Genomic DNA, 27476 nt, shown 5'->3' with positions numbered 1-27476 from the left:
GACTTCATGGGTTTAACCAATTGGTAAAGGTGCCACTAAAGACAATATTAGTTTAGACGTCATGACTTAATATGTGATTTCCAAGTTGACATTTTGGTATATATTATTAAAGGTTCCGTGAAGCTAATTCCATGAATTGTCAAATTCTGTGGTTAATAATAGAGGAAGCTCATAACATTAACTGATTTTTGCTTGTTAGCTTAATCAATAGATTAATGCGTTTAAGTTGTCAAGGAAAGAAAGCTTTCTCTTCCTTTTTCCAACACGTACAATTAATTGCCTTGTTGAAAACAAAATTTCTTTATGTTAGAATTCCTGTCTTATAAATATTACTCCTTCCGGTTCAAAATAAGTGATTTTTTAGTTGTTTTCACATAGATTAAGAAATTCACCTTTTAACATTAATTAACAATGAAGTTGATCATATTAACCTTTACTATCTCTTCACATAAACACTCCTAACACATATTCCAACACTATTTACTCCAAGGGCAATGTAGGAAACAAATAATTAATTCATTCTTAAAATCTGGAAAAATCACTTATTTTGGACCACAAAATAAATGCCAAAAAATTACTTATTTTGGACCGGAGGGAGTACAAAAAAGTTTCCACTGTCTTATTCCACAACGTCTTTTTTGCAAGTCTGGGTCAATACGAGCAATCTATACCTTTGAAAAATATGCTTCAAATTTTAATACAATAAAATGATTATTCTCTTCTCTAGACTATTCAAAGCTTGTTTAAACGATTATGCTATGTAGAAACATATTAGAGCATGGGAATTAAGACAAAATTTTACGTTAGAACTCTTAGAGTCGTAATTAATATGTTGGAAAACACAAAAACCAACCCCAATTTATATTTGATGATATTCCAACAAATACAATATCAAACAATTTTGCCAAAAAGTGATCAAATGTATTTTTTTTTTTTTCCTCACTTTCATTAAGTTGCAAATGAGACAAAAGAATTAAGTCCCGCTTTAATTCAAAAGATTGGAACGAAAATAAAAAATTCTAGTAAAGACCATATTCTGTAACAACTTAATGAGGGTTCTTTCTTTAACCTTTTATGAGTATAAATATTAAAGAGATTTTAACACTGTTAGTCCCTTTGTAAAGAGTTTTTGTATAAATAATATTATTTTTGTTATAAAACAATAAAAGAAGAATATTACAAAGAAAGAGGGAGAGAATTCTTATTGCTTTGAGATGATTTACAATGAAATAGAACTCCTCTATTTATAGGGGAAAAGTGATTTAGCCACCAAGTAAAATCCTTAAGATCTCTCTAAAATATAGACATTCAACTTAAATAGAATTCTATTTATAACACTCCTCCTTAAATGTCCATTCAACAGATAATGTGTCTCGTTAAAACCTTAACTAAAATAAAACCAGTTGGAAAAAAATTCTAGAGAAAGAAAAAGAGTACACATATCTAACAATACGCCTTTTGGTTACCTCGTTAAAAACCTTGCAAGAAAAACCCAGTGGGACAAAAGCTTGTAAGAAAAAAAGTGTACAACGCGTATTAACTCCCCCTGATGAGAGCATCAATTCACATCTTTGAGCTTTCGCATCCCAATCTTGTACACCATCTTCAAAAGATCGTTGGTAAAGATTTGATAAACAAATCAACCATATTAACTTGAATGAATATGTTGAACCTTGAAATCATCATTCTTGATGGATATGTAATGTCTTCATATAATGTCGTGGAATAGACTTTTCAACATCTTCATTGAGGTATTTTCACTATCACATTATCATGCTTATAGTTATAGCATGATACATATGTGCACAAATTGCACTTAATATATGGTACTTCAAGACCAAGAATTGTATATGCTTTAAGCGATTTAAATCCTTCAGGGATTATCATATAAGTTAAGTCATATAAGCCATATAATAGACTTTAATTAGATGCATATCAAGTTTTTATGTCATGTTAGACAAATAAGATATCGAAAACTGATTGCACATTCCATTGACTTTATACTTTCAAGTATTTGAACTACATGTTCAAAACTACACGTCTTTCATATAAAACCAATTCTATTTGAATTGTATCTCTTCCATTTGGCCAATATTTTTATGCCTATATTCGACAGACTTAAGATCCTCATCTATACTTAGCGCTATGATAGAAGTCGTCGACGAACATTTTATATCGGTTCCAATATTTTTTCATAAAGACATGACACAAACATCTCTTCATTCATATTTTCAGGTACCTGAATCTCTTCTGAGATTTTATGAAGTGTTATGTCATGTGATCTTCTAGATCACTTGCCTCCTTTATTATGATCATTTTGATCATTTGCTCATCTTCTTTATCAAGAAGTTTATTTGAAACTGATTTGTCTATACGCTTTAAGCGTACCATAGACTTTGTCCTTCTAGGACTTAATAGGAGCATTTGCAATGAGAATATAGTTACTTTCTTTGGATCAGCAAATGCGTCTGGCATGCTTTGCAATATATTGCAGATGAATTATCTTTTTATGAACTTCAAGCTCATATTATCTTATCCGAGGATCTAGATGTACACACGATAATTCAGTCCACGTAACCTTTTCTCAACTGTTTATGTTGTCTCCCCCTCATGTTAGAAAACTAACTTGTTTCCTCAACTTTGAAAGCCCATCTTTGAGCGTTATGGTGTTAATCAAAATATACACCACGCATCAATAATATTGAGATGGAATTATTTGGTTCCTGACCCTGAAATCACTTGTGAAGTGAGAATGTAATATACTTTCGTATATAACTTATATCAAACTGATATATATAACTTTGTTCTCATAAGCAATAATTTTAGCTATTAAGTGGAGGCACTCAATAAATCATCTTGCTAAACTAGTTGTGATGTAAACCAACTTATCAAGATAAAATATCTTGAATATAAAATCTGGAAATTATGCTCTAAATTAAATTATTGAACAAGTTACCTCGCAAACATCAGGTTGCGGGTTAATAATAGTCGCACATGTAACCATCTCATAGATGCATCTTATGTGATATACATGGCAGGTGAATGGGCTCATATTCACCTTTGATATTTCCAGCATTAATGGGACTCAATCCCAATTTTAGTTGGCCTATTAATTAATGATAACAAGTAACATAAGAGAATTCGTAAAGAACTTCTAGTTCTTTAATATTTACCCATGTGAATTCTCTTTTATTTTTGCACATCATACTTAAATCAAGATTGCTGAATAGGCCATGCTTGATAAAATTATTTGTATTAGTAAACTTCATGTTTACATCATGATATGCGCAATTTTAATAAACTCCAAGTTTATTTTGATATGGGTTTTATACCAATAACATTCAGTTTATTGTGGTATTCTTTTATTTGTGTAGTACAAATCGGAGAATAAAATGGGTAACTTTTCACATACATATTACCCCCCTACAAGTTGTAGTAATAGAAGATATCAAATCTTTCATTTATTTATAGTCTCAATATAACCAACCGTTTTTGCATATACTTTGGAAACTGAATAAGTTTCTTTGAGACTTAGTACAACACAATACTTTATTGGTAATCAATTGTGTTTCTCCAAAACAGTATAATTGGCTCTTACAGAGTTCTCAATTAATTTTGTAGTATCACATATTCATCAACATTCATACGGTGAATATCTCTTTTAAAGAGAAAGTTATAAATTATGGTCATTGTTAAAATTATATGCATAATCTATTTCTTGTATTCTGTTATCCTTTATTAATCACATTACCAAAATATTTTGGCGTACAATAGGTACGTGAGCAATGATCATTCATGCCATAATAATGACATTATTTTTTAATATCCCCTCAAACCTCATTCTAGAGGTGAGTGTCGTATATTCACTTCCACTAGCACATTCATATTCTTCCAAGAATGAATATGTATTCATAAATCAGATGTTGTCAAATTCATATCATGAATGGACCATAATCATTGATATGTGTTTTATAAAATCTCATGTCAAATCGATGACAAATATTACTTTCACAAAGTGAAGGATTATTTTGAGAATACTTATTATTCTCATTATCACAATGATGACGATTATAATTTTGTCTATTGCCACGTCCATATCCATTGAACCTTCACGGTAATAATTTCATCTTCTTTCACACTTATCACATATTGCTATCACATTCTCTTAAGGGGATGAGAATGGAGCAAATTCAATGGGACGGATTTTTAATTCCTTGCTCACAATCATACATGAATTTGATCATGGCAAGATAGAGAAATTTTACCACTTCGAGTGGTTATAATTTCTTACTAACTCCATTAGAGTTATAATCAAAATTTATTGTCTTTGCTTGTATTTAAAATCAAATTGTAGAATTTCAAGAATTTAAAAGAGAAAAATAAAGTAAAATACTTGCCTTAAATGTAGAATTTAATCATGAAGGAAGTTCTTAGAATAATTGACAATCATTATGCTCAATCCCAAAGCTTCTACTCAATTTGTTAGAGTCTCGTGTTGATAACGTGTTATAAAACAATAAAAGAAGAATATTACAAAGAAAGAGGGAGAGAATTTTTATTGCTTTGAGATGATTTACAATGAAATAGAACATCTCTATTTATAGGGGAAAACTGACTTAGCCACCATGTAAAATCTCTAAGATCTCTCTAAAATATAGACGTTCAACTTAAATAGAATTATATTTATAACAATTTTTGCTTTATTTTAAAAATAGCACATTCATTTACAGTTAAAGTATTTTTTAAGATTCTTTACATGACATTTAATTTCTTAAACATAAACACTACGCACAATTCAAGGAATTACTGAACCACATTAATTTATTACAATATTCTCTCATCATTAATCTAAACTTGCCATTTTCTTTGAATTTTGATTCCGAATAGGTGCTCTAAGAAAAAATCCCTTTTTCATTATTCTCTCCTACACAATCTAAATCAATCCATATTCCATAATCTTTTTCACTTCCATAAATAAATACACATCCAAATATATTAAAGATACTGAAAAGAAGTAATCGTGGGAACTTCGTGTATTTTTCAATGTTTAATTTTATACTGCATAATTTTATTTTTTTTCTCCAAGATATACCTTTAATATAATATATTTATTCCATCATGTCATATATATTGTTTAATGAGATATATATGTGTGTGTGTATATGTATATGTATATATTATTTATACGTATATTATACATTGTATCGTATATCTAATATTTTATATTATATACTATGTATACAATAGGTATATTTCATGGATTAGTTTTATAATGAAAGGTTATATGATCTGTATATAACAATTATATTGATTGTATAATATATATATATATATATATATATATATATATATATATATATATATATATATATATGTATATAATTTATATATTGTATTATTTATGCTACTGCAAAGCTAGTCCTTTATGTTTTTTTTCTTCTAACTTTTGATGATTATCTAAAAGAAAGAAATAATGTTTGTGAAGAGAGTTGAATAAGTTAATGAAATGGATATAGTTAGCATTAATTAAATTTCATATATTTAGGAATTTTTTGGAATGGATGCATCATTATGATATATAGAGCTGTCAAAACGGGTCAGCTCAGTCCAACCCAAGGCTCGTGGGCTTTTAAATTTAACGGGCTTTTAAAGATTTGTAAAATTTTAATTGTATCACCTAGTTGCAATGTATGCGTGTGGTTGTAAGAAAATTGAAGAACAGAAAATTAAAGAACAGAAGTCCACCATTGAAAGCCACTCAAAGCTTTGCTTTTGAAAATAAGATTTTTTGAGTTTGTTAGTTGTTTGGATTGGGTGTTGTCCCAAGTGATTGAAAGTATCATGAGGAGTTCAAAATTAAAATTTGAAGTGATTTGGAGTAGATTTGAGCAAGACTTGAGTTAAATTTCAGAAAAGACGCAAGGTAGAAGACAAAGTCAGTTTTTGTATAATGATGTATAATATTGTATAATAGTGTATAAATACCTCTTATACACTTTTATACACTTTTATACAAACATGTGTAGACGAACTTTTTCTACGATTTTCAATTGTAATTTTGTTCAAAACTATTCCAAATCTTCATTAAATGACGTCAAAATTCGTATACAATCTCGTTATACTATTTCTAACAAGTCTAAAGGACATCCACTCCAAATTTCTCACAAAACCAGATTTGAAATTTAAATAAACTTATTTAAGCTTGTTCAACGATGGTGTACTAGTTTAAATCTTATTAAATGACTTCAAATTTTGTATACAACCTCCTTATACTATTTCTAACAAGTCTAAACAACATCCACTCCAAATTTCTAACAAAACCATATTCAAAATTTAAACCCACTTATTTAAGCGTGTTCAACAATGGTGGATTATTTTAAAAATCTAACTTTTCACCACCCAAGTTTATTTGGTTTGTTGAACTAATATTTGAGTCATAATTACAGATTCGAAAATTAGATTAAAAGTTTGAGCATTTTTTAAAAGTATTGAATAGTAAAATCCAGAACCTATTTGGAATTGAATGTTGAATCTTAGCCTATTATTTTTGGGCTACAGCTTTGCAAAGTTAAATATAGGCCACTTAATTGCAATGTATACGTATGAGTTGTATTTATATGTAATTCCCCCAAATATTATTGGGGGTTTATTACTTTTTTTATCCGCGACTAATTAGCTATGTTATATACCTTAGTACGTGAATCTGAACAAAAAACTGTTACGACTAAATTGGTTGGTTGCCAAAATATTTTACTTTATATTTCTATTGTCATGATTATCCTGAAGAAAAGTTGAACAAGAAGTTGACGAATAAACATAGTAATAAGTAGTAGCAGTAGTAGTACCCGTCACGAAAGAGAATGGTGAGTCATAAAATTCAGCCCATCTGGAAATTAACAAAACAAATGTGTGCTACTTCAGTCGAAATGCGGCTGGATAAGAGGACAAAATGAAGAGTACTTTGACATTCAGGCTAGAATTGATACATTTTTAGTTGTGCTCAAAAGAATGTCCTTTTTTCCTCCACCTAAGATGTTTCTCACAAGGGCGTTCAAGTTCCACTCTACTTTAATCACTGCTATACGAATGTGTCGAGGACTAGAAATATGAATCAAACAAATACTATCGGTTAGGGCAAAAGTTTCTCAATAGCGACTTTGAACCTAAAAAGTATGAGAATATACCCTAAAAGATTGCTATATTGACCGCTCTTATTAAAACACAATAGTCATGTCCAGGAACGCACTCCTGGTACAGATTTCAGTATATTTCATTGTTATCTATAGGCCAATCGTTAAGATCGACTATCTACATCACGCCTATTAGGCTACAACCCTTCCTCGGACCCTACATAAATGCGGAATGCTTTATGCACCAGGCTGCCCTTCATTATTACCTTAGAGTAGTCTGAAAACAAGAATTTTGACATAAGATACAGCAGCTCCTGATTAATAATAATGTTTGTCTCATGATATCATGCAATCTTCTTTTCCCTCGGAATGAAATCATGCAATATACTAACTACTTAAATATGGGGAGCTGATTCTCTGTTATCTGGAAGATTAAATGAAGCATAACGAGTTATTGAAGCAAGATTTGTCCCACAACAAAAAAACGCATGCAGCCCACTTTCACATGTCCACTAAGCTACAACAGAAACCTGTCTTTCTGCTCTCAGGGATAACCCCAGCCCAAACTGGGGTTTTCAACAGACAATTCCTATGGCAATGCTTACGAAAAAAATTATACAAAAAGAGGTAAAAGTAAAAGACAAAACAAAAAATATTCCGCATTTGAGTGTCCATTTCCGTTGACAGAATATTGCGAAAGATATAATAGTCTTAGACCTAGATTAGATTTGCCCTCTTCAGAAACCTGATAGTTCTGCAGTAATAGGGCCATATAGATTCGACATAGTCCAGGTACTTCTCCACCAAGTACACTTCTAAATCCTTTGCCTTTCTTTTCGCTACCTCTTTGTAGTCCAAATTCTTTATATCTACCAACGGTTGCAGCAAGCGCGCTCTAATATCTTCTTTGAGCTTCCCACGAGCAACGTAGTCATAAGTTAATAGGGAATACGTAGGCAAGTTCCTGACCACTTTAACCGTCTGCTTAAAGCTAAATACATAGAGTGCGCATATTCCCCGGAGCATCTTAACATACAAAGCAACAATCAAAGGACCAAGAGTCCAAAGAGGGGTCAACTCTTTAGATACTTCAACTCCATATATTAAAGTTACAGCAAGATACAGGGGGACACTGCAAAGTGAGAAAACAGGCAGTGTAAACATCAAATGAACAGGGTGACAACGAAAGCAAAAAACAGCAGAACCATGTGTAAAATCAATGCCTGAACACTATAAAGGCATATTTTCCAACTTTTGGATAAATAACGACACATAATAGCAAAGCAACAAAATTGTATGCACACAGACATCAACTCCATAATGCTGAGGAGCTTCTTTTTTTTTTTTTGGTGGAAAGGATGCACGGGAGCTCCATTCTAACCAAAATAGCATATCGTTTCCTCATAGCAAGTAAGGGACTGTTTAAAATCATCAAAGAAACCAATACACTAATTGGTGTGAAAGAGATTTTCACTTCCACCATCAACATTCCCCATCCTATTTTACCCCCATCCACTATTGAAAAACATCAACTAACAACAACAACATACCCAGTGTAGTCCCCCATAAGTGGGATCTGGGGAGGGTAGAGTATATGCAGACCTTACCCCCGCCTTTAAAAGACAGAGAGGCTGCTTCCGGAAGACCCTCGGCTCTAGAAGGGGAGAGGGGAGGGCAATAACAAGCAAACCAATCTGACAACCAAAGCAAAAATACAAAACTAGCAAAAGATACTGCAATCAGAAAACCGAAACACAAGACAACAACAAGTAGTAACAGAAAACTAGGGGTACGAAAAAAACACCGAAGGTACCAAGTGGTGTATCAAAGCTACTGCTACAAACAAGGACAACACTCGACTGCCTAACCCTTTATCTTAATGCTCAACCTCCACACCTTCCTATCCATGGTCACTCCCCAAACCTAAAAAAAAGGAAAAAAGGAAAAGAAAAGAAAGCGGGTTCTGACTCTAAAATGCTGGGAAACAAACTTTTGTATAATTGTGATGTCCAATCAGCTTACCTCGAGGTCCTCAACTATTCAATTAGATATCTCCTACTAGATCGGGCACACCTCAACTTCGACTATTTTACCAGTTACCTGCCAGGCTGCCACCCCTCACCCAGCACAAGTCTGTCAACCAAGACTTGGGCACTGGAAAAAAAAATACCTACATTTTTCCTTCATCAAAAAAAAAAAAAAAACTACGCTTTTCATTTCAATTTATGTATCTTTGTCTGACTGTGAACGAAATTTACATACCGCAAATATCTTTTGAATGTCTAAAAGAAGTCATGTCATTCCTATGAGGAGGGAAAAATGAGAATGCCGAAACTGAGAATTTACTCAATATAGAAAGGTGATATGCTTTAATAAATAAACAAAAAGGTAAGACACATGAATTGAGGCTAGTATTTTTTGTCTTTGATGGATTTGAACCTTGGAAGCTTCATAATCCCAAAAATACCTACTATAAGGAATGCGCATTCTATACATTTAATAACCTTCCTCTTAACTATGAAACTAATCAGCTAACAGAAATTCAAGTTTTTCTGCTTAATCTCAATCTTTCAATACCAAAAAAAATAAAAAAAAGAGGAGAAAAAGCAGAGAGGATCTTTTTGCTTCGTGAGAATAAAACTAGATCTAGGGGGATAGATATCACAATTTTACAGTAACAAGGATATATAAAGAACTATGAAGCAATTATTAAGCGGAATGACTCACTTTCCTGGTCAAGTTCAATAATTTTGAAAGTAGCACCAAGTTGGGAAAAACATCAACTGAATAAAAGAAATATCTCAGAAGACACATACTAAATGTCTATTCACATCTCATAACCCAATAAATCAATGGGTGAAGTAGAAAGAAACACCAAAGACCAGAGACTCTCCTCAAAACTGAAGATAAAAAAGATTTGCCAAAAACATAGACAGAGAGAGAGAGAGAGAGAGGAGGGGGGGGGGGAGAGAGAGTAAAAAGATGCACAGTAACGGACATTGAACTATGATACTTACAATGTTAATACAGGTATCTTTATTGTTGCATCCAGACTCAGAAAGTAGCGCCAGACCACATTTCTGACTTGACCTCTTTCTTTCTCTTGTACCAGCTTTTGTCTTTCCGGTGTTTCTGTGGTATATGGCTCTTCCACAGTTTCATCCATGACTTGGTTTGGTGAAGGTGTACGCAACAATGTTAACCAGCTTTTAAATATATTTTGTATGGCAAAATAACTTGTAGTCTCATCTGCTTCCGCAGAGTAAGAAATGGGAACATTCTGTGCCCTTGGAGATTCTACAGAGGCTTCTTCATTCTCTTGTGGCACATAAGAAAGTTTTACCGAATTCTTCAGGGATTTTGACCCGCCAACTCTGCCTCCAGACTCATTTTGGCTGTTCTTGAAAGCAGAGATCTTCAAGGACTTTCCATTTGGTTTAAGGACAAAAGGAGCCCCTATTCTGGAATCAAATTATTTGCTCAATCACATATACATCACCATACATGGAAATGGACGTAGTAAAATCTAGAATAACTAATATAAACTGATTAAACAATCCAATGTGGGAAATATCTTGGAAGACCAACATATAACTGAAAATCAGCACTTCAAATCTCAAACTGAAAACTTCTAATACCGGCAATAAGGCAGCATATTCAGGGAAATAAAACACGTTGAAACCATTCAATAGAAATGACAGCTTTTTGTTTTTGTTTTTGTTTTTGTCAGTCTTTTATTTTTATTTTACTTACATTTTTTATAGGAGGTTGTTGTTTGACGGCTAAAACCTACACACCGAGAAATGCCCAGGAGTTAATCCATCTATTACTAGGCTAAATGCAGATTTCCGGATAAATGATATAAAATAAATAAAACCACATCGCATGCCTCGCATTGCTTTCAATACAATAATGAAATGAGATTTACTTTTAAACCAATTTAACCAGTATTACAATGTGGTGTCATACAGTCCATTGGTTTTGTTTAATCCTCATAATGGCTTGGCAACTCCTAGTTCGTCAAGCAAACTGAAGACCTAATGCTAGCATGTAAACCTCAATGCAGAGATTTCAAGGGATTTAAGCCATCATGTATATCGTTTATCGATTGGGATAATTGGTACCATTGACATGCAAGTGCAGATGGCAAACAAACATCTGGTACGTCAGATCAGCACTAAATATGGCTCTTTTTCAAAAGTATAACTTAATACATTAGATATTATAACCCCTCAATCTCATATTGGGGGTCCCTCTTGATTGGTGCAAAGATTAATTAAAGATGAAAAGATTGCTCTTCCAGCATTTGTTAGGATAATATTATACATACTAATGGATATATGTAGAAGGGAAAAAGAATTTGTCAAAAACGCTGAAAAGAACATACACATATTCATAGATAAATGATAAGGGTAAAACTAATCAAAAGTTCCATCAAGAAACTCTCTTTTTCCATAGGCATAGGAATGAATTTGAGGAAGCTATGATGGAGTACACTGGAGAAGGGGCCACCTAAATTAAGACTAAGGGTTCTTCTAACCTTCTTCTTTTTTGAGTGGGGGTGGGGGTAAGTCCTCTAGTCTTTGGCTTCCAATTGAATTTTACTGTTGAATGACAATTGACAGAAAATTCAAGATAGGTTGTGAAACAATAGACTTTTGGCCCGATTCAACAATGCAAAAGCTGCATCACTTCTCAAATCCTTTGGTCTCAATGACATAGAAAGGATTATCTTACTATCTCAAGGTGTAAATAAAAATTATCATGCACTTTACCCCAGATAATACCAAATACAGCACAGACCCATCAATCTCACATAAATTTTTAATTAATATACTTATTGCACTCCACATTTGATAGAAGTATATCATTTAATATTTACTTCAATTAAAAAAAGACTCAGCTAGTGAACCTCTTCATTATAAAAGGCTGCATAGAAGGATTGCAAAAGTTAAGACCATAAACGCAGACATAAATTGGGCATCAAGAACAAAGGTAAAAGGAGGATATAAGATTCTACCTCAAACAGGATTTGCACTTCAGTGAGATGAAATTATCTTTTTGGCTAACAGTATGAATCTTTGTTACAGAATGTCTCAATTTGTTCCGAGTAGTCCATGAAGAAGAACTCAAGGGACATGTTCTATAAGAACCCTGCAAGAAAAAACATGTCTACTTAATACAATTGAGGAACTTGCAGGCTTCAATGGAGAGACTTTTCATCAAACAGAAAAGACAGTATATATTTCTTCTGTTAGCCACTATTTTCTCTACGGAAAGCTTTTGGGAAGGAATGCTTGACAAGGGCCAACCCAAGGTTCAAGTAGCTGCTTCTGGAACTAAAATAATTCCAGATGCAATTGCATAAAATGGTTATAATGTCCAACTCATTGAGTCACAGTGTTATAAAAAGCGGTCGCTTCTTCGCTTCTCGCTTTAGCTTCTTCGCTTAAAGCGAGAAGCGAAGCAAAGCGGCCCTTTATCCGCGTCTGCCATGTGAAGCGACTCAGGTAGAAAAAAGCGACCGCTTCCCACTAAAAAGCGAGAAGCGACCAATCGAAGCGACGCGATGCAAGCGAGCGCTTCTTCTTCAACGCGACAGCTGCCGGGCTTTTTAATTAAAAAAGAAGGGTTTCAGTGTTTTTTTATTAAACACGACCTCCTCCTCCTCCTCCTCCTTCTTCTTCTTCTTCCTCTTCCTCCTCTTCCTCTTCTTCCTCTTCCTCTTCTTCGTCTTCCTCTTCCTCCTCCTCCTCTTCCTCCCTCCCCCCTCCCCCTCCCCCTCCTCTTCTTCTTCTTCTTCTTCTTCTTCTTCTTTCACTGTTTCAATGTTCTTCTTTCTCAACAGACAGGAAATTTGAGGTAGATAAAGTGTTAAAGTAGTTGAAAAAGTCAGACAGAAAGTGGTACCATGTTTACGCACTCACTAACAGACTCTAAATATCGCTACTTAAAAGAATGCTAAAATAAAATAAAACATGATTAAAGCAGAGTGCAGCAGCTAATCACCAAGGAAGAGCATTAACAGCAAATAATAAGTGCTTCATTTGCAGGAAACATTGACTTATCTCCTGTGTGATACACAATTAAATTGCAAGGTTTGTCAACTACAACAAGATCAAACTCTCAGTCACTTATATTCCAAAATACTCATATTCCGAGCTAGATCAAACACTACCCTAATGCATAAGTTTTTGAATCCAACTAGCGACCAATTTGTACAGAGTAGGGGCAATTCATAGAAACTGTTTCCACTAATATAGGGAAAATTGCACACCACATAAAAATGATATGGACTTCAAGTCCACTAAGTCAAACAGAGACTTCCAAGTTTACCTTACAAAGAAAGCCGTGAAACAGTAGTTATTTGGAAATGGAAAGGGATCATTGTTAATTTACCTGCAAATGATGGGTCGCCAATGCCATTATCTCCACCTTGCACGCGCAATCATCTAGCAAGCAAGGTCATTACTTCTCCAAGAGCTACAATAACGCCACAGTATACGAACACATCACAACACAAAGATATATGACTCAATGGCTAGCAGAAAAGGAAACCAGAAAAATCACAATTTAACCCAAAGTTAATATATTATCTCATAGGCAAGATAATCAAAGATATAACCTTTTCAGAAAAATTACAAAAGGAAAGCGAAATGAAAAATCCAAGCGATTGTAAAAGTAGGAAGATTTTCCATGCACTAAATCATAGCTTAAATGTCTTGCAAGCATTGAAAATAAGAGACATCTTTTCCCCTTTCCCCCAAAACAGATTTGAAGAGGTTCGAATTCACTTCCTAAAAGGGGAATATATCGGTTTCATGGATTCCTCTAGCTCAACGAAAATTCCAAACTTAAACCTCTTTAAAAGACGAGGAATTGTAGGAAAAATTGGAGGTCTACACCATAATTTCGCTTCATACCTAATTTCACAGCTCAATAAACAAATTTACACAATTTGTGGCAGTAAGAAAGAAGCAGAAGAATGCTTACAGGGCAAGATACGTGCAAATACGTGTAACCTATACAAGGGGTGATGAATTGCTTTACAAGAAAGAAGAGTTTTATCTGTTTCTTAAGATAAAGAAGCAATTTTTAGAGAGGGAGAGATAAAAGTAGAGATTTCGGATAGGAGAATTGAATATAGGGGAGAAAGGGTCAGATTTGTGAAATTAGGGTTCTTCCAGGGACCTTTTCGATTTTTCATTCTTCAGTTTTAGAGGTTTTCGTTTTCTTTTTACCTTTTTTTCCTGCTTCAACTCGGTCCTTTTGTTTAAAATTTAAACAGTTATCACTTTTAAGCCCGTATAATGTTCACTTAATAAATAAGTTCTGGTAGAATGTATTAGAAAAATAATATATTTATTTATCTTAATATGATTAATTTCTTGTTGGTAGTATTTCTTATACATAACAAACAATGCATTAAGAATATCATAGTTTTTAATACATGAATAATCATGCATAAAGACAAAACTGCCCTTTCAAAATATTCTTCAAATCCTTTCCAATGCAAAGATATTTTTGTGAGCAAACAATTTTTAAAAAAAAAGGATTGCAATGCATATTATTTTTAATGCACCAAACCAAACAGTGAATAAGAAATAATCTCAACATAACTAATCCAAGCATTAGTAATACACCATATTCAGTACTATTCGTATACACCCTACCAAATGATCCCCAAGTATAAAGTTTTTCCATCCTCAAAATATGCGGGAGAGATAGATCAGAATTATAAGAAACGCTTTAAGGTTCAATGCAGAAGTTTGTTTGAGAAAATATAAAAGCTTTGTACAGTCAAACCTCTCTATAACAGCCTCGTTTGTTCCGAATATTTTTGGATGTTATAGCGAAGTGCTATTATATAAAACATATATTATAACATTACATGAAAATTGGTTCCGAAAAAGCTTGACTTTTATAGTAAAGTGTTGTTATACAACAATGTTATAGAGAAGTTTTGACAGTATATATAAATGACAGCATTCAAAAAGCTGCTTGAATTCATAACATGTTGAACTGCAAAAAAATGAACTATCTCGCGTGGAATCTGATTGCCATGTCTAACTAGTTAATCTAGCCTGACGCAACTTGTTAGTCTTTCTACAATCAGGTGAATTGCTTTAACCGTTAAAAAAGTAACAGCTCATTGAGAAGGGACTAAAACTGCACCAATTTGATAAAACTATCAGGACTATTAGTGCACCATGTCAAAGAGGATGATTTTGAGACGAAGCTCAAAGATAGGGAAAAATTTTGGGCATTTTCTCAACAAAATAACACAGCGGAGCAGGCAAAACCAGCTTCACTCTGCCCATCATTCTTGCTTCTCGACCAAGAGAAAAAGCTACACCTCTAAATTGTGATGGTACAAAACTACAAACGTAACAGCAACATACAAATGCTTCATACGAATTGACATTCTTCTGTGGAGAAAATGGGCAACTATTTTAATGTTCTTCAAATTAATTACAGTTCTCATAATGCCGCACTTACTGTTGCACCAAACACAATATTTTTCCCAAAACCATGTGGCAAAACCAGGCTGTAGTCCAGCTCACCCGTGTGACATTGGCCAACAAGTTCTCTTTTACCACGTCAAAAGCTACCACCTAAGACTGCACCACCAGACATCTTGCAAACTAAGCAAAGATTATCCGGCAAGTTGCTATCCATCACAAACTAAAAAGACCTAAATCCACATTTTAGCCTCCCCATCAATCAATCATAATTGGCATTTATTCGGCCAGAGCCACCTTGCCTACCATGGAAATTCCCACCTCCACGCTTTGACTGACCCTGACCCCTCTCTCTGTATCTCTGACCAACATTGTGAGAACCATCAGCTGGCCCTTCAAAATTACTTGATTTGCTATCACTGTATTGCCCAACTGGCTGGTACTCATAATGCATGTTGTTCCTCCGCCTTTCTCGACCACTGGAGGTGCTGTGCTGCCAATTATCTCTCCCCGAGAACATATCTCCACAAGATTCCTGCATTCTGGCAGGACGATTGTTTTGGTTTACATTCCTTCTTAAACCTGAGTTGCTCCGCTCTTGCATAGCTTCAGCACTTTCAGCAGGAGGTAATTCAGCTTTGACAAGCGGACCTTGGTTTGGGGAGTAGGGGCGTCCCCTCAATGAAGATGGCTTTCTCTCTCTTCTTGGATCGAGATTTCCAACGTGTGGTACCTCTGAGACAATTTTATCTTCAGATGCTAATTGATCTGATTGACCCACACCTTTATCACTGCTCCCCTTCACACTGCGTAGGGGAACATTAACTTTATCCTGATGATAATCCCTCTTATCGGCCCGACCGCCTTCCATATTAACATTTTGGGCTCTGGTAGACATACCTGCCTGTTGATTATTAACTGCAAGCATGTGGGACTTTGGTTGCCAATGTGGTGGAGTACGATTACCCATGCCAAGATTTTCCTTTGCTGCAGCGCTTCTGTCCATCTGGTTTATGTCAGAAGCTCCTGACAGAGTGTGATTTTGCTGAGTTTCCCCACTGCTGTCTTTGTATTGATGTCCAGAATTTCCTGTGCTTCTCTGGCCCTTAGAAGGATAGCGTTTTCCTTTACCCGTCGTTCCCTCATCTTTTACAACAGGAATGGTGGTACGTGGACCTTCAAAATCACCTGGCATGTTCCAACCATCTGATACATCGAACTCACTCGAACACTTCGAATCAGATTTCGCAGAATCTCCATCAGGCTTCAAAGATCGAGTGTGATCCAGAGGCTTACAAGTGTTCTTGCTGGTATGCTCCAGAGACTTATAAGTGTTCTTGCTGGTGTCCAATGCCAAGTCTGCTGAACCCCTTTGCCTCCACACTCCATGTGCTTTCCCTTGCCTATTATTATTGTGTTTGACGTCACCAATCCTGGACTCTATGGAAAAGCTTTCAATTACAGAGCTAATAGGTAGGTTTTCAGGCGTAGAGTCTGCCCTTCCAGTTGTCTCATCTGGACCAGGAGAACTGCCTGACGACAACAGTGGCGGTTGACTACTAGCATGCTGTGCAAGCTCTTTGGCCACCGGTTTTGGAACATATCTCTCCATTTCAGCCCTCTTGCTTTTTGAATTACTCTGCACCATATTATCACTCTTCAGAGGACCAACGGAATCAGACGCAGTTTTCTGCCTTGCTTCAGCAGCATCTTCAGTTTTGCTCTGAGACCGCACAGGTGCCCACACAACCGTATCACCTCCATGAAACTTATCAGTATGCACATTAGGGTGCTGATTTCTCTGCGGCCTGCGAGGGTGCTGAGGTTTCCATTGGTTAATTACTCGACTATGACCTTCTTCCATAGGCAAAGGAGAACTCTGATCAGAAGGCTGCACAACACAATCACCACTTACTGCCTGAACTGAGCTCACATCTAGAACCAGCTGAGATGAATTCAACTTCTCCTGTTGCATACCGACTTTAGCAGGATCACTATCATTTTGCACTGGTAATGGAGTAGCTGGGCTAGGCAGCGCAGTATCAAGCTTCTGCTTGTTCTTGTTGGTCCTATTACCTTTCCTTCTCTGCTGCGCGGAAGACTCAACGGCAACCTTGGCATTATTAACCATGTTTGATTCAGCACTTAAGCCAACTTCATGAGTCTCAGTTGATGGAACATCATTAATATTTACATCATTATGACCCTTGGATACCTCAGTAACGCTAACCAGAACTGATTTTTCATTCATATTCTTTGGTGTCATATTTGGCCTTTGCTTGTGGCTAGTACGCTTATGCTTGACAACACCCCCATCACTTGACTGACAAGCAACTTTTCCATGAGTGGTAGCAACCTTATTGGCATCCTGCTTAGATAGCAAAGCTTGGGGTTGTGGGATGGCTATTTCTGACTGGACCATAATAGAAGTGCCAAATTCTAACATAATAGGTGGATTAGTATGCTCACTGCCTTTCTCTAGAATGTGGTTGCTAGTATCAATTACATCACACTGTGCTGCTAAAGCTGCATTGCGGGCTTGAGGTCTGACACTAGGCACCACTGGTTCAGGGGGTGAGGAGCCTTCCAGATCTTGCTTCATAACATCAGGGGACGAATCCTTTATAGCCTTCTGAGACAAAGCATCACCTGCCTGCATACGGCGATTCAATTCCTCCAATTTAGCAAGAGCTTTGGCTTTCTGTTGTTTACTTCGTTCTTCCTCTTCTTTCTGTAGCTGTAAGGCACGCTGCCTGGCTAACTCTTTCATCTTTGCACGCTAATGAAAGCAAGTGGCATACATTAGATTAGATAAAGGGAATAAACAAGTAACTGCCGGATCATGGATAAGTTAAGAGTAAAAGGTAAACATACTACCTGCGCTTGGTTATCTGCTGAATCATGCAATTCTGACAAGGATTCTTTTTCACCACTCACAATTATATCAGTTAAAGCTTGCTCAGCAGCCTCAACTTGAGGACCTGGCTCACATGCATGAACATTAGAAGCAGGTTCTAAGCATGTTGCAGAAGCCACAACAGATGATTCAGCAGCAATGGGCCTTTTTCTCCAACCATCATCATGACTATCAGATCGGGCTTTACCAAGATTATCACTTTTGATTTGCACACCACGATTTGGCCTCCTGTGAGAAAAATGTTTTTAGTAAAAGGAACAGCATATATGTGAAATATCACACACAGTATAAACAACCATGACCATATCTGAGAGATATCACACACAGTATAAACAACCACCTTGACATAGTAGCTGTTAACTGGCCTCCCTTGTTCCCAGTGGTTCCAGTATGAGTTCTTTCGAATGACACAAGAGCACCTTTAACTTCATTTATTGAATTGGTAACCTTAGGATTTAGTTCTGACTTATTGATATCCTCTTCAGAAGAAACATAAGGCGCTTCATAACGTCCATCAGATGCTCGAACTTTTGCATTTAGACCTTCAATCTTCTGCATCAAGGAGGAGTCTCTGGCAGTCACTGCAAGAGTTGAACCCCTTTCAGGAGCTGAGGAAGACGGAGGCACTCCACCAGAGGATTCCACATAACCTGGTTTCTTTGTATAACTGCCATCAGCAACCTTCATAGTATTTATACCTTCAAATGAGTTCGCTTTGGTGTTATCTGAAGAATCACATCCTCGATCATCATAACTACGCGGATAACAGTTCCCACTCCCTGTAGTTCTCCTTGAATACAATTCCTTCTCCCTGTCATGCTCACCTCCCCGCTCATGCTTCTGCAATGATCTCTGAAAGTTTCTATCAGGATATGGGCCATTAGTGGGCGCAGAATGTTCCCACGTCTCTCCTTCCTCTCTTGCATCATGCTTTAAAAGAACTTTATATGGTCCTTTAGCATCATCAGGGTGAGCAGACTCTACTCCCTCTGGCAATGCTTTGGCATTAGCACCATGGCTGCCAATTCTGGCATGAGTATTAGTTGGATCAGGAGTGTTTGGGCCTGAATATCTATTATAAACTGGGGGACCAGGAGGCATGCCCATGAGAGGAATTTCCCGCTCATTGGAATTGCTATAACCCATTGGTGGTCCATAATAACCCTCAAAGGCCACTGGACCAGAGTAAAAACCAGGTCTAAATGGCATATTTGGACGAATATAAGCATCGGTAATCTGGGGTCTATACATATCTCCACCTCTGGGATGGTGCCCTCTGGATCCAGGCCCCGGAGGAGGAACTGGCTGTGTATTTGCAATAGCAGGAGGTGGAATCGGGGGTCGAAAGTAGGGGAATGGTTCAATTGGGAAACCACCAGGAGGAACTGGAGCTCCATAAGGTGGCCCCCCAGGTGGTCCTCTATACCAGAATCCTGCAGGAGCATTCATAGGAGGCCCATGCCATGCATCAAAATGATGGGGTGGAACATTAGGACCAAGATAGTGATGGGGATCCCCTTGCCATTTCTCCATGCCATATTGAGGACCATCCTCAGCACTTTGACCATCTCTTTTCCATGCGTCGAATGTCTCACCCTTCACATCTGCACTCGTATAATTACCTTACCATCATCAGAAAGCATATTCCATGACTACTCTGTTGCAACTAAGTACAAAAAGGAATCACTTGATATAGCTTCAAACGAGATATGCAAACCTGAATGAGATGCAGTTGCCTTCTCTAGGGGCTGTGCTACTTTGCCAGAAGCAGAGCTAGGACGGCTACAAGAATCACGATCTATCAAAAGAACATGACCAAGCGGCCAGTTAAGAGTGCAATACCAACAGAATAATCAGCAAAGTTTCATTCCAGCAACAGCAACAGAATATACAATTTTCATATTTTCCTTTTTTTTCTTTTTTCTTTTTTCGGGTTTAGGGGGAGAGAATTATTGGGATCGAGGCATAGTTTTTGTAAGGAGTGAGGGGATTGAACAAATGAAAGAATTAATAACGTTCAACTACAATTTTAGCATCCCTAGAAAGTAAATTTTGAAGATTTAAGCCAAACATGTCCCTTTGTTAAATCTTAGTAATTGCCAGCAAAACCATAAGTTCTAGCCTCCAAGTACACGAACAAGCAGTGAAACGAGTAAAGATGAAATGAAAAAAGCTATTGCGGATGGGCATTCATTTAAAGAAAAGAATTAATAATGTTCAACTACAATTTTAGCATCCCTAGAAAGTAAATTTTGAATATTTAAGCCAAACATGTCCCATTCTTAAACCTTACTAATTGCCAGCAAAATCACAAGTTCTAGCCTCCAAGTACACGAACAGGCATTGAAACTAGTAAAGATGAAATGACAAAAGCTATTGCGAGAACCATGAAATGATTCCACAAAGCATTGTATAATATGGAGTGAGCAGATAGTATTTACACCATTGAGGTGAACAGAAACTAATCCAATTAACCAATGAAAGACATTATGTAGGAGATTTTAAAGGACCAGCAGTCACCTTGTGACTCAGTAGTCTTCCCAGATACATCTCTATCCGATCCAAGAGTAGGAAAATCCCCAGAACTCAGAGAAAATCCTTCATTCTTAGAAGACAGCACTCCCTGTAAGTACAAGTAAGCTCAAAATCCAGCACAGTGACACATAAACTTATCTCTCTCTTACATATACAGAGAGAGAGGGGGAGCAGAAGTGGGAGGGGAAGGGATACATTTTGAGGGAGCAGAAACTGTAAAAAGAAAGCATAGGAAAAGAGATGAATTTCATTCCAATCAAGATAAGCCCCCTCGCTAAAAAAATAGACCTTGAGCCACTTTTCAAACATTTAAAAATTAGTAAATTCCAACAACAATTCTCATTTTTTAAAGAGATACCTTATTTTAAAACATTTAGCTTCTAACAATCGCATTGTACAGAACAGCAGAATACAGAGGAATAAATTGACAAGAAATGAGAAGAGAACATCCACATATCCGTACACAATTATAGAACGAGCTCTTCTCGAAATACTACTCTTACACAAGCATGGTGATTTTCTTGTAGAACATCTCACTTGTTTACTTCAACTGATTAACTCCTTTAACTATTAGATTGCAGATATAAAATGAAAAAATCAAGTGTGAAAAAGGAGTTAAGCTCACTGTCTCGCTCCTCTTGCTCTCACTGTCACCCTAAAAACAAAATAAACTACAGGGAAAGGACAATAGGAACAAAAGATATTTGGCAAAATAATACCTAAAAGATATTCATCACAAGGGAACATTAAGTAGCAACAAACTACATACCAAACGCTCTGCTGTAGCTGTTGCTCCCCATGCTACTGGATGTTCAGAAACAGGCTCAGCAAAACGTGAAAGTTGCGAACTGCCAGGCCTTGTCTCTGCACTGTGTGGACGTGCCAACGTTGATGGTGCTTTGTTTGATGATAATGGCCCAGAAGCTGACGAAGGCCTAGAATTGGTACCCCATGCACTGGTAATAGGTTCTTGTGTTCTATCACTACCAGCAGTTGAAGGTCGAGTGCCACTCCCACCAGATGAAGGGCGGGATCTAAGATGACTTGGTGAGCTCGTTCCACCATCAGCATTTGGAGAGAGCGTTGAGCAACCCCACGGGTTTGACGTAGAGGAAGATGTACGGCTACCCCAGCTCAATGTACCCCTATGTCAAAGTAGGAGAGGGCCTAGATCAAGTCAACAAAGAAACAATGCCAAAGGAAATACCAGACAGCTCTCCAAAAGGCAGGCAAACCCAAATAAGTATCGCACACAAGTGCCAATGCCATGGGCAAGGCAGACACAAATATAAGGGGCTAAAAGAAAAAAGAGTACAGGTACTCACTTGGGAACAATTTCAACATTTGGGTCCAAACCGTGATTCTCTAACCTTCAAAAGATTTAAGTACACACAACTTCAGAAACATATGCTTAGATCAGATGAGGAAAAATATAGATCAGCCAATATCTCATACCGCTGACTGGGCAAGTTCAATGGTTTTGGGACAGCCACTTTTCCAAGAACAGTCATGCCACCTCTTCTTGTAGAAGCCCACCTATAATGATGGAATTACAGGATGACTTAAGGAAATGATACAACCACACCAGTAAGACAATGTCATAATACTGACTCCAATGTATGTAATACGATCTAATATTAGCATTAACCAATTTAATAACACCATAATAGACAGCAATATTAAGAAATGCCAAAAGGTTAATTTGTCATAGAAATCAGAACAGAATTTTTTTAACTCTCATCCTCAACCCCAACAAAAGGTCTCTCCAATATATTCCTAACTCTAATGCCACACCGCTGAAGCATCACTCTTTGAGCAATCTATACAACAATTAAATGTTGAATTGGAGCCCATTGTTAGTTCTCACTTGATCCTACTCCACCAAGGCATCATAGTTTGCCCAAAAAAATGTGTAGTGTTTGGACAACTTTAGCAGAAAGTAACTTATCAAATAAAAAAACTTTAGCAGAAAGTACATTGAATTTATTTTTTTTGGGGGGGGAGAAAAAAGCTTGTGCAAAAGAATCTATGTAAAAGAGAATTATGCCTTTTTGAATGCAAAACTTGATAGGTAAATTCCGGCCACAAAAAAAGAGAATATGAAACTCCTCAAGTTGGTTGGTCTACACACTTTTACTCTGTCCTTGCATATTTAATACTTTATCAACAGAGCAATGTTATCAGTCCGCAATATTAAGCACATATGGAATATTTAACTTAACATCTGAAATTTTCCTTCACAATTGTGGCCTTTAAGTGACATCTTTCCGATACAAAAACCACTCTAGACAATTGAACTACCCTATTCATACCATTTTATTTGACAAGGCATGAAGTTTAAGATGCCAATTTGACATATATTAAATTAGTGATTGTTTAAGAGAATCTAAAATTAATTGTTGATAAGTTATATGACAGTTAAAACATTATATCAAACTCAAGATTTTAATAATTTTAATGAATCAAAATTTGTGAAAGTTGTATAAAAATGGGATGATCTTAGGCATTTTGGAACGTTACAAAATGAAAAGAGTGTCATATAAAGGAATATTCTCTCCGTTTCAAAAAGAATGAACCTATTTTCTTTTTAGTCAGTTTCGAAAAGAATGAACCCTTTCAAAATTTAGAAACAATTTAACTTTAAAATCTATGGATTATTTTAGACCACAAGTTTCAAAAGTCTTCTCTTTTTTCTTAAACTCTGTGCCCAACCAAATAGGTTCAATCAAATTGGAACGGAGGGAGTATTATTTAAGGATTTTCAGTCTAATTTTGTCCATAACCTACATAACAGGAGAAGAGGACCAGAGAGAATAAGATAGTAGATGTACGATTTTGGCCTCAATGTTTTTTTTTTCAAAACAAAGAAATAGGGGGAGGCATGTACTTAACAAGGAACAGAAAACAAAGTTCATATAAAGCAATATAAGGGGCATTTGTGAAAAATAAACAAGAAAGAAGGTGTTTACATAAAAAGAATCTTTTTTTACCTTTTCTCCCCTGCCAACATACTTGAAGTCATTATCCAAATATCGATACACGGTCATCCAAAAAGCTTCACAAAGAGCCTACTTCAGCAAGAATCTGGAACAGATTTGGGAGAGCACCTTTTCCATTAATAACAAGTCATCAAATTAAGAGAACCAATACCAAAACATTTTCATAATGGAACATTACACTAGAACCATCAAACACCAACAGCAAAAAGAAACTACTTCATGAAAAAAAGTTTAGATATAATTAAGACTCAGCCGATGCTCAGATCAATTAGATTTTGAAATGTGGGGAACAAAAAGCATATATAGACAGTTTCACTTACCAATTTCTGTATATGTATATCACCGGAGAATAACTTTATTAACCATAGAGTGATGTCCCATGTACAAGGGTGGTTACAACATGTAACAAAAATGGAACATAAGTAAATACCGCAATGACAGGTGATGGATGCATCGTGATCTCATGTAGAAGGGTGGTTACAACAAGTAACAAAAATGGAACATAAATAAATACCGCAATGACAGATGATGCATAGTGATTTGTGTGTACAGACAACCTAAGTGAGATACTCCTATATGCTATCATCAACTTTTCTTCTTTTTAAGTACAATACTACAATATGGGCTAGTTACCAATATAAGTTAAAACATCTCAGTACAAAGTTTTCAATTTCCTAGGACCAACACTGGCATCATAACATCCATTCATTCCCCGAAACATATTGACATTGTCTCGAACCATTCCCCCTCCCTGCACAAAAGCACCCTATTATGCTACTCCTAAAATCATAATTTTTTTATGAGGTACGAGATATTATAAAAAGCATCAAGAAGATGCAAAAGAGCACGGTCCAGGTGCTAATACAAAAGAAGATATGTTAGCTCTGTACAGATGGTCCTATGCTAGGGCTAAGGAGCTAACAAAATCCAAGAATAATTCGGGGGAGCTAATAGGGGAGAGGTTACTCCAACTATATAACAAAACTATACAATTAGCCTTCAAGGAGTAATTTGGAGTTGCTAAACCATCAAAACATCTTCATTCATTCTAAAAAGACTAAAATAATCAGCTGTGCTCTTCCTTCTTGGTAATCAATGTAACACTGATTAGTCAACCCAGTGGCCAAACTGGCCAATAGTCAAGAAGTTTGGAAAATTGATACCTCGCAGATTATGTTACCTTCTCAAAAACAAAAAGGAAGATACCTCGCGCCAACAGATGGCTAAATGGAAAGTCTTACTAACAAACAGGCCCCAAATATCATTAACCTCAATAGTTATTGTTTAAAGTTACGAAGTTAAGAAAGTTAACATCTGTGTAATCGACAATAAATTCTTCAAAATATTCACAGGTATTAGCATATTTCCAAGAAATTAGGTCCCTAGTAAACTAGAAGATGGGAAATGGTGACCAAAAGTAAAGCTTTTTAAGCATAACCCATCAGTGTCAACCCAGTAGAGCACATCTTAAAATTATTTTAGTATCTTCCACCATAACTCAATGGCTATTATTTTATTAGTAAAGTGAGTGAATAGTTCAGTTATAAAAACCAGGTAATGGTTCTTTTCTTGATCAGGAAAAAACCAAAATCATAAAAACCAGGTAATACTTTTGGTTCCTAACCAAGGCTCAAACACATATTTCCCTCTGTTTCCACAACTAACTTCAACATCTTACAGAAAAATACGGCAAAGAAACAACACGGGAGAATATAAGAAATCGATCACTTTTTTATTTCTACTCAATTTTGCTATAGAAGTTTTTCAAAACATTATCTTTTTCAGCAATTTATTTATGTGACAGTCACATGCACTTGAATGGGTAAAGCATGCCTTAATGCCTCACCACCTCTGGCTACATAATTCATACTCTCTTCTTTTAGAATGAGAATGGATACATAATACATACTCTGCATAAAACCTTAGGGAAAATATTTAATGACAGGCTGATTTCTTTAATTCTGCATATGAATTCCTTAGTACCATCAAGATTCAAGCATCAAGTAAAGGTGGCTGAACTTCTCTCAACTAAATGATTAACTTCACTACTAATCAGCTTAATACATGAAAGAGTTTTTTTTTTAGTTCACTGCCTTCAGGTTCCAAAAGTGGCGTCAAAATCAAAACTCCAAGCAAGTGAATTGTACAAAATAATTAACATAACATTTAGAAAGTTTGAGGTATATAATACAGCTTTAACTTGAGGTACTCTGAACATGCATGTGAAGAACTGCATAGAACAAAAAGAAAAAACAGAAACTCTGAAGCATGTGAAAAATTTAACTAGATTAACCATTAAACTCAACTCTATCTTGAGCTGGACTTCTTTTCCCCATAACAAGCAAAAGAACAAGAAAGGAGAATCCTTGCTAGTGAGAACACAGACTGCAATCTCCACATAAGCAAATGATTTTGCATAGGAAACATAAAACCTTGCACTTTATACTAACAACTATGAAGGAGGATAAATATTGCTTCTTCCATCCTCACAATAAAACAGGGAATGCAATCCTCTCATTGCAAAAAAGCACAATCTTTCACTGATGACATAATGTTACAGCAGCGAACTTAGAAACAACATCAAATTCCTACTAATAACCTTTTTGCAATTTCTCAAAGGCAAACCTTTATGACACGAAATTCACCAACAAAGTTAAAATACAATTATCGAGTAGTTATATAATGTGCATAGCTCAATACATAATCTTTTTCCTTGTGCGCAGCGCAGTAGAGCGTGCGAAGGAAACACATAGTGTAAATAGTCATATTTCCTAACCCTAGAATCCAAATTTTTCTTGATTTCTGTAAAATCGCGAAATCCAATATAAAGACGCTGAGAATGCCGAAAAAAACAGATTTTTGGAACAAAGAAGCACGGATAGAGCTTACCAAAGAAAGAAGGAATATAGAATTGAATCGGATCTGCCAGAAGCTCCGATCTGCAACCCGTTAATATAAGTGTGTGTATTATAGGGAGATAGAGAGAGGCGATGGTGTGAGTGAGTGTGTGTAAATTGTTTAGGTGATTTTGGATTGAAAGGAGAGAGAGATCGAAGAAGGAGAAGAGAGAGTGGAGAAGAAGGAAGAATAAAAGGGAGAAGCGAATGTTGATGGAAACCCAACAGAGGGAGGAGTAAAGTCTTTAATTAAAACTAACACACGGGTCCACTCTTAATTTTCGGATTCACGTTAACCTCTATCTCTTTTCTAAAAACTTTTACGTCATCCTCACTCTCACCCTCTCGCGCGTGATTCTCGCTTGATAGACGGAGGGTGAGTAAAAAGTACATAGTAGTAGTAATTTTTTTTTGGTGGATATTTTTTCTTTCGACCACCCGATCTTTACGACTGTACGTGTATATGTATTCCAAAATTTAACTTTTTTAAATCTGCTAATTTGCTACTAAAAAGATAGTTTGTTTTTTTAATAAAG

General features: G+C 35.9%; 2 protein-coding genes across 3 annotated transcripts; both read right to left on the bottom strand.

The window, feature by feature from the left end:
• Window positions 1–7543: 7543 nt before the first annotated feature.
• On the bottom strand, window positions 7544–14251 carry LOC104215685 (uncharacterized). The gene is made up of 5 exons (XM_009765543.2): window positions 14124–14251; window positions 13530–13613; window positions 12151–12284; window positions 10148–10591; window positions 7544–8262 (listed from the first exon to the last, which is right to left on the bottom strand). The coding sequence occupies exons 2-5, from the start codon at window positions 13554–13556 to the stop codon at window positions 7848–7850; spliced, it is 1020 nt and encodes a 339-aa protein (XP_009763845.1). The 5' UTR covers window positions 13557–13613; window positions 14124–14251; the 3' UTR covers window positions 7544–7847.
• A 1126-nt stretch (window positions 14252–15377) lies between these two features.
• Window positions 15378–27183, bottom strand: LOC104215684 (protein MODIFIER OF SNC1 1). Of its 2 annotated transcripts, none has more exons than XM_009765542.2 (10): window positions 26933–27183; window positions 24035–24151; window positions 22500–22580; window positions 22370–22414; window positions 21814–22189; window positions 21030–21132; window positions 20227–20307; window positions 18850–20113; window positions 18470–18737; window positions 15378–18371 (listed from the first exon to the last, which is right to left on the bottom strand). In XM_009765542.2, the coding sequence occupies exons 2-10, from the start codon at window positions 24064–24066 to the stop codon at window positions 15855–15857; spliced, it is 4767 nt and encodes a 1588-aa protein (XP_009763844.2). In that variant the 5' UTR covers window positions 24067–24151; window positions 26933–27183; the 3' UTR covers window positions 15378–15854. The 2 variants fall into 2 exon arrangements, with proteins under 2 accessions (XP_009763844.2, XP_009763843.2); XM_009765541.2 differs by having other exon boundaries at window positions 24035–24128.
• Between the last annotated feature and the right edge of the window lie 293 nt (window positions 27184–27476).

This window comes from Nicotiana sylvestris, chromosome 3, assembly GCF_000393655.2.
Source record: "Nicotiana sylvestris chromosome 3, ASM39365v2, whole genome shotgun sequence".
Lineage (NCBI taxonomy): Eukaryota > Viridiplantae > Streptophyta > Magnoliopsida > Solanales > Solanaceae > Nicotiana > Nicotiana sylvestris.
Note: the sequence above shows the minus strand (reverse complement) of the source record. Positions and strands in the feature narration are given on the sequence as shown.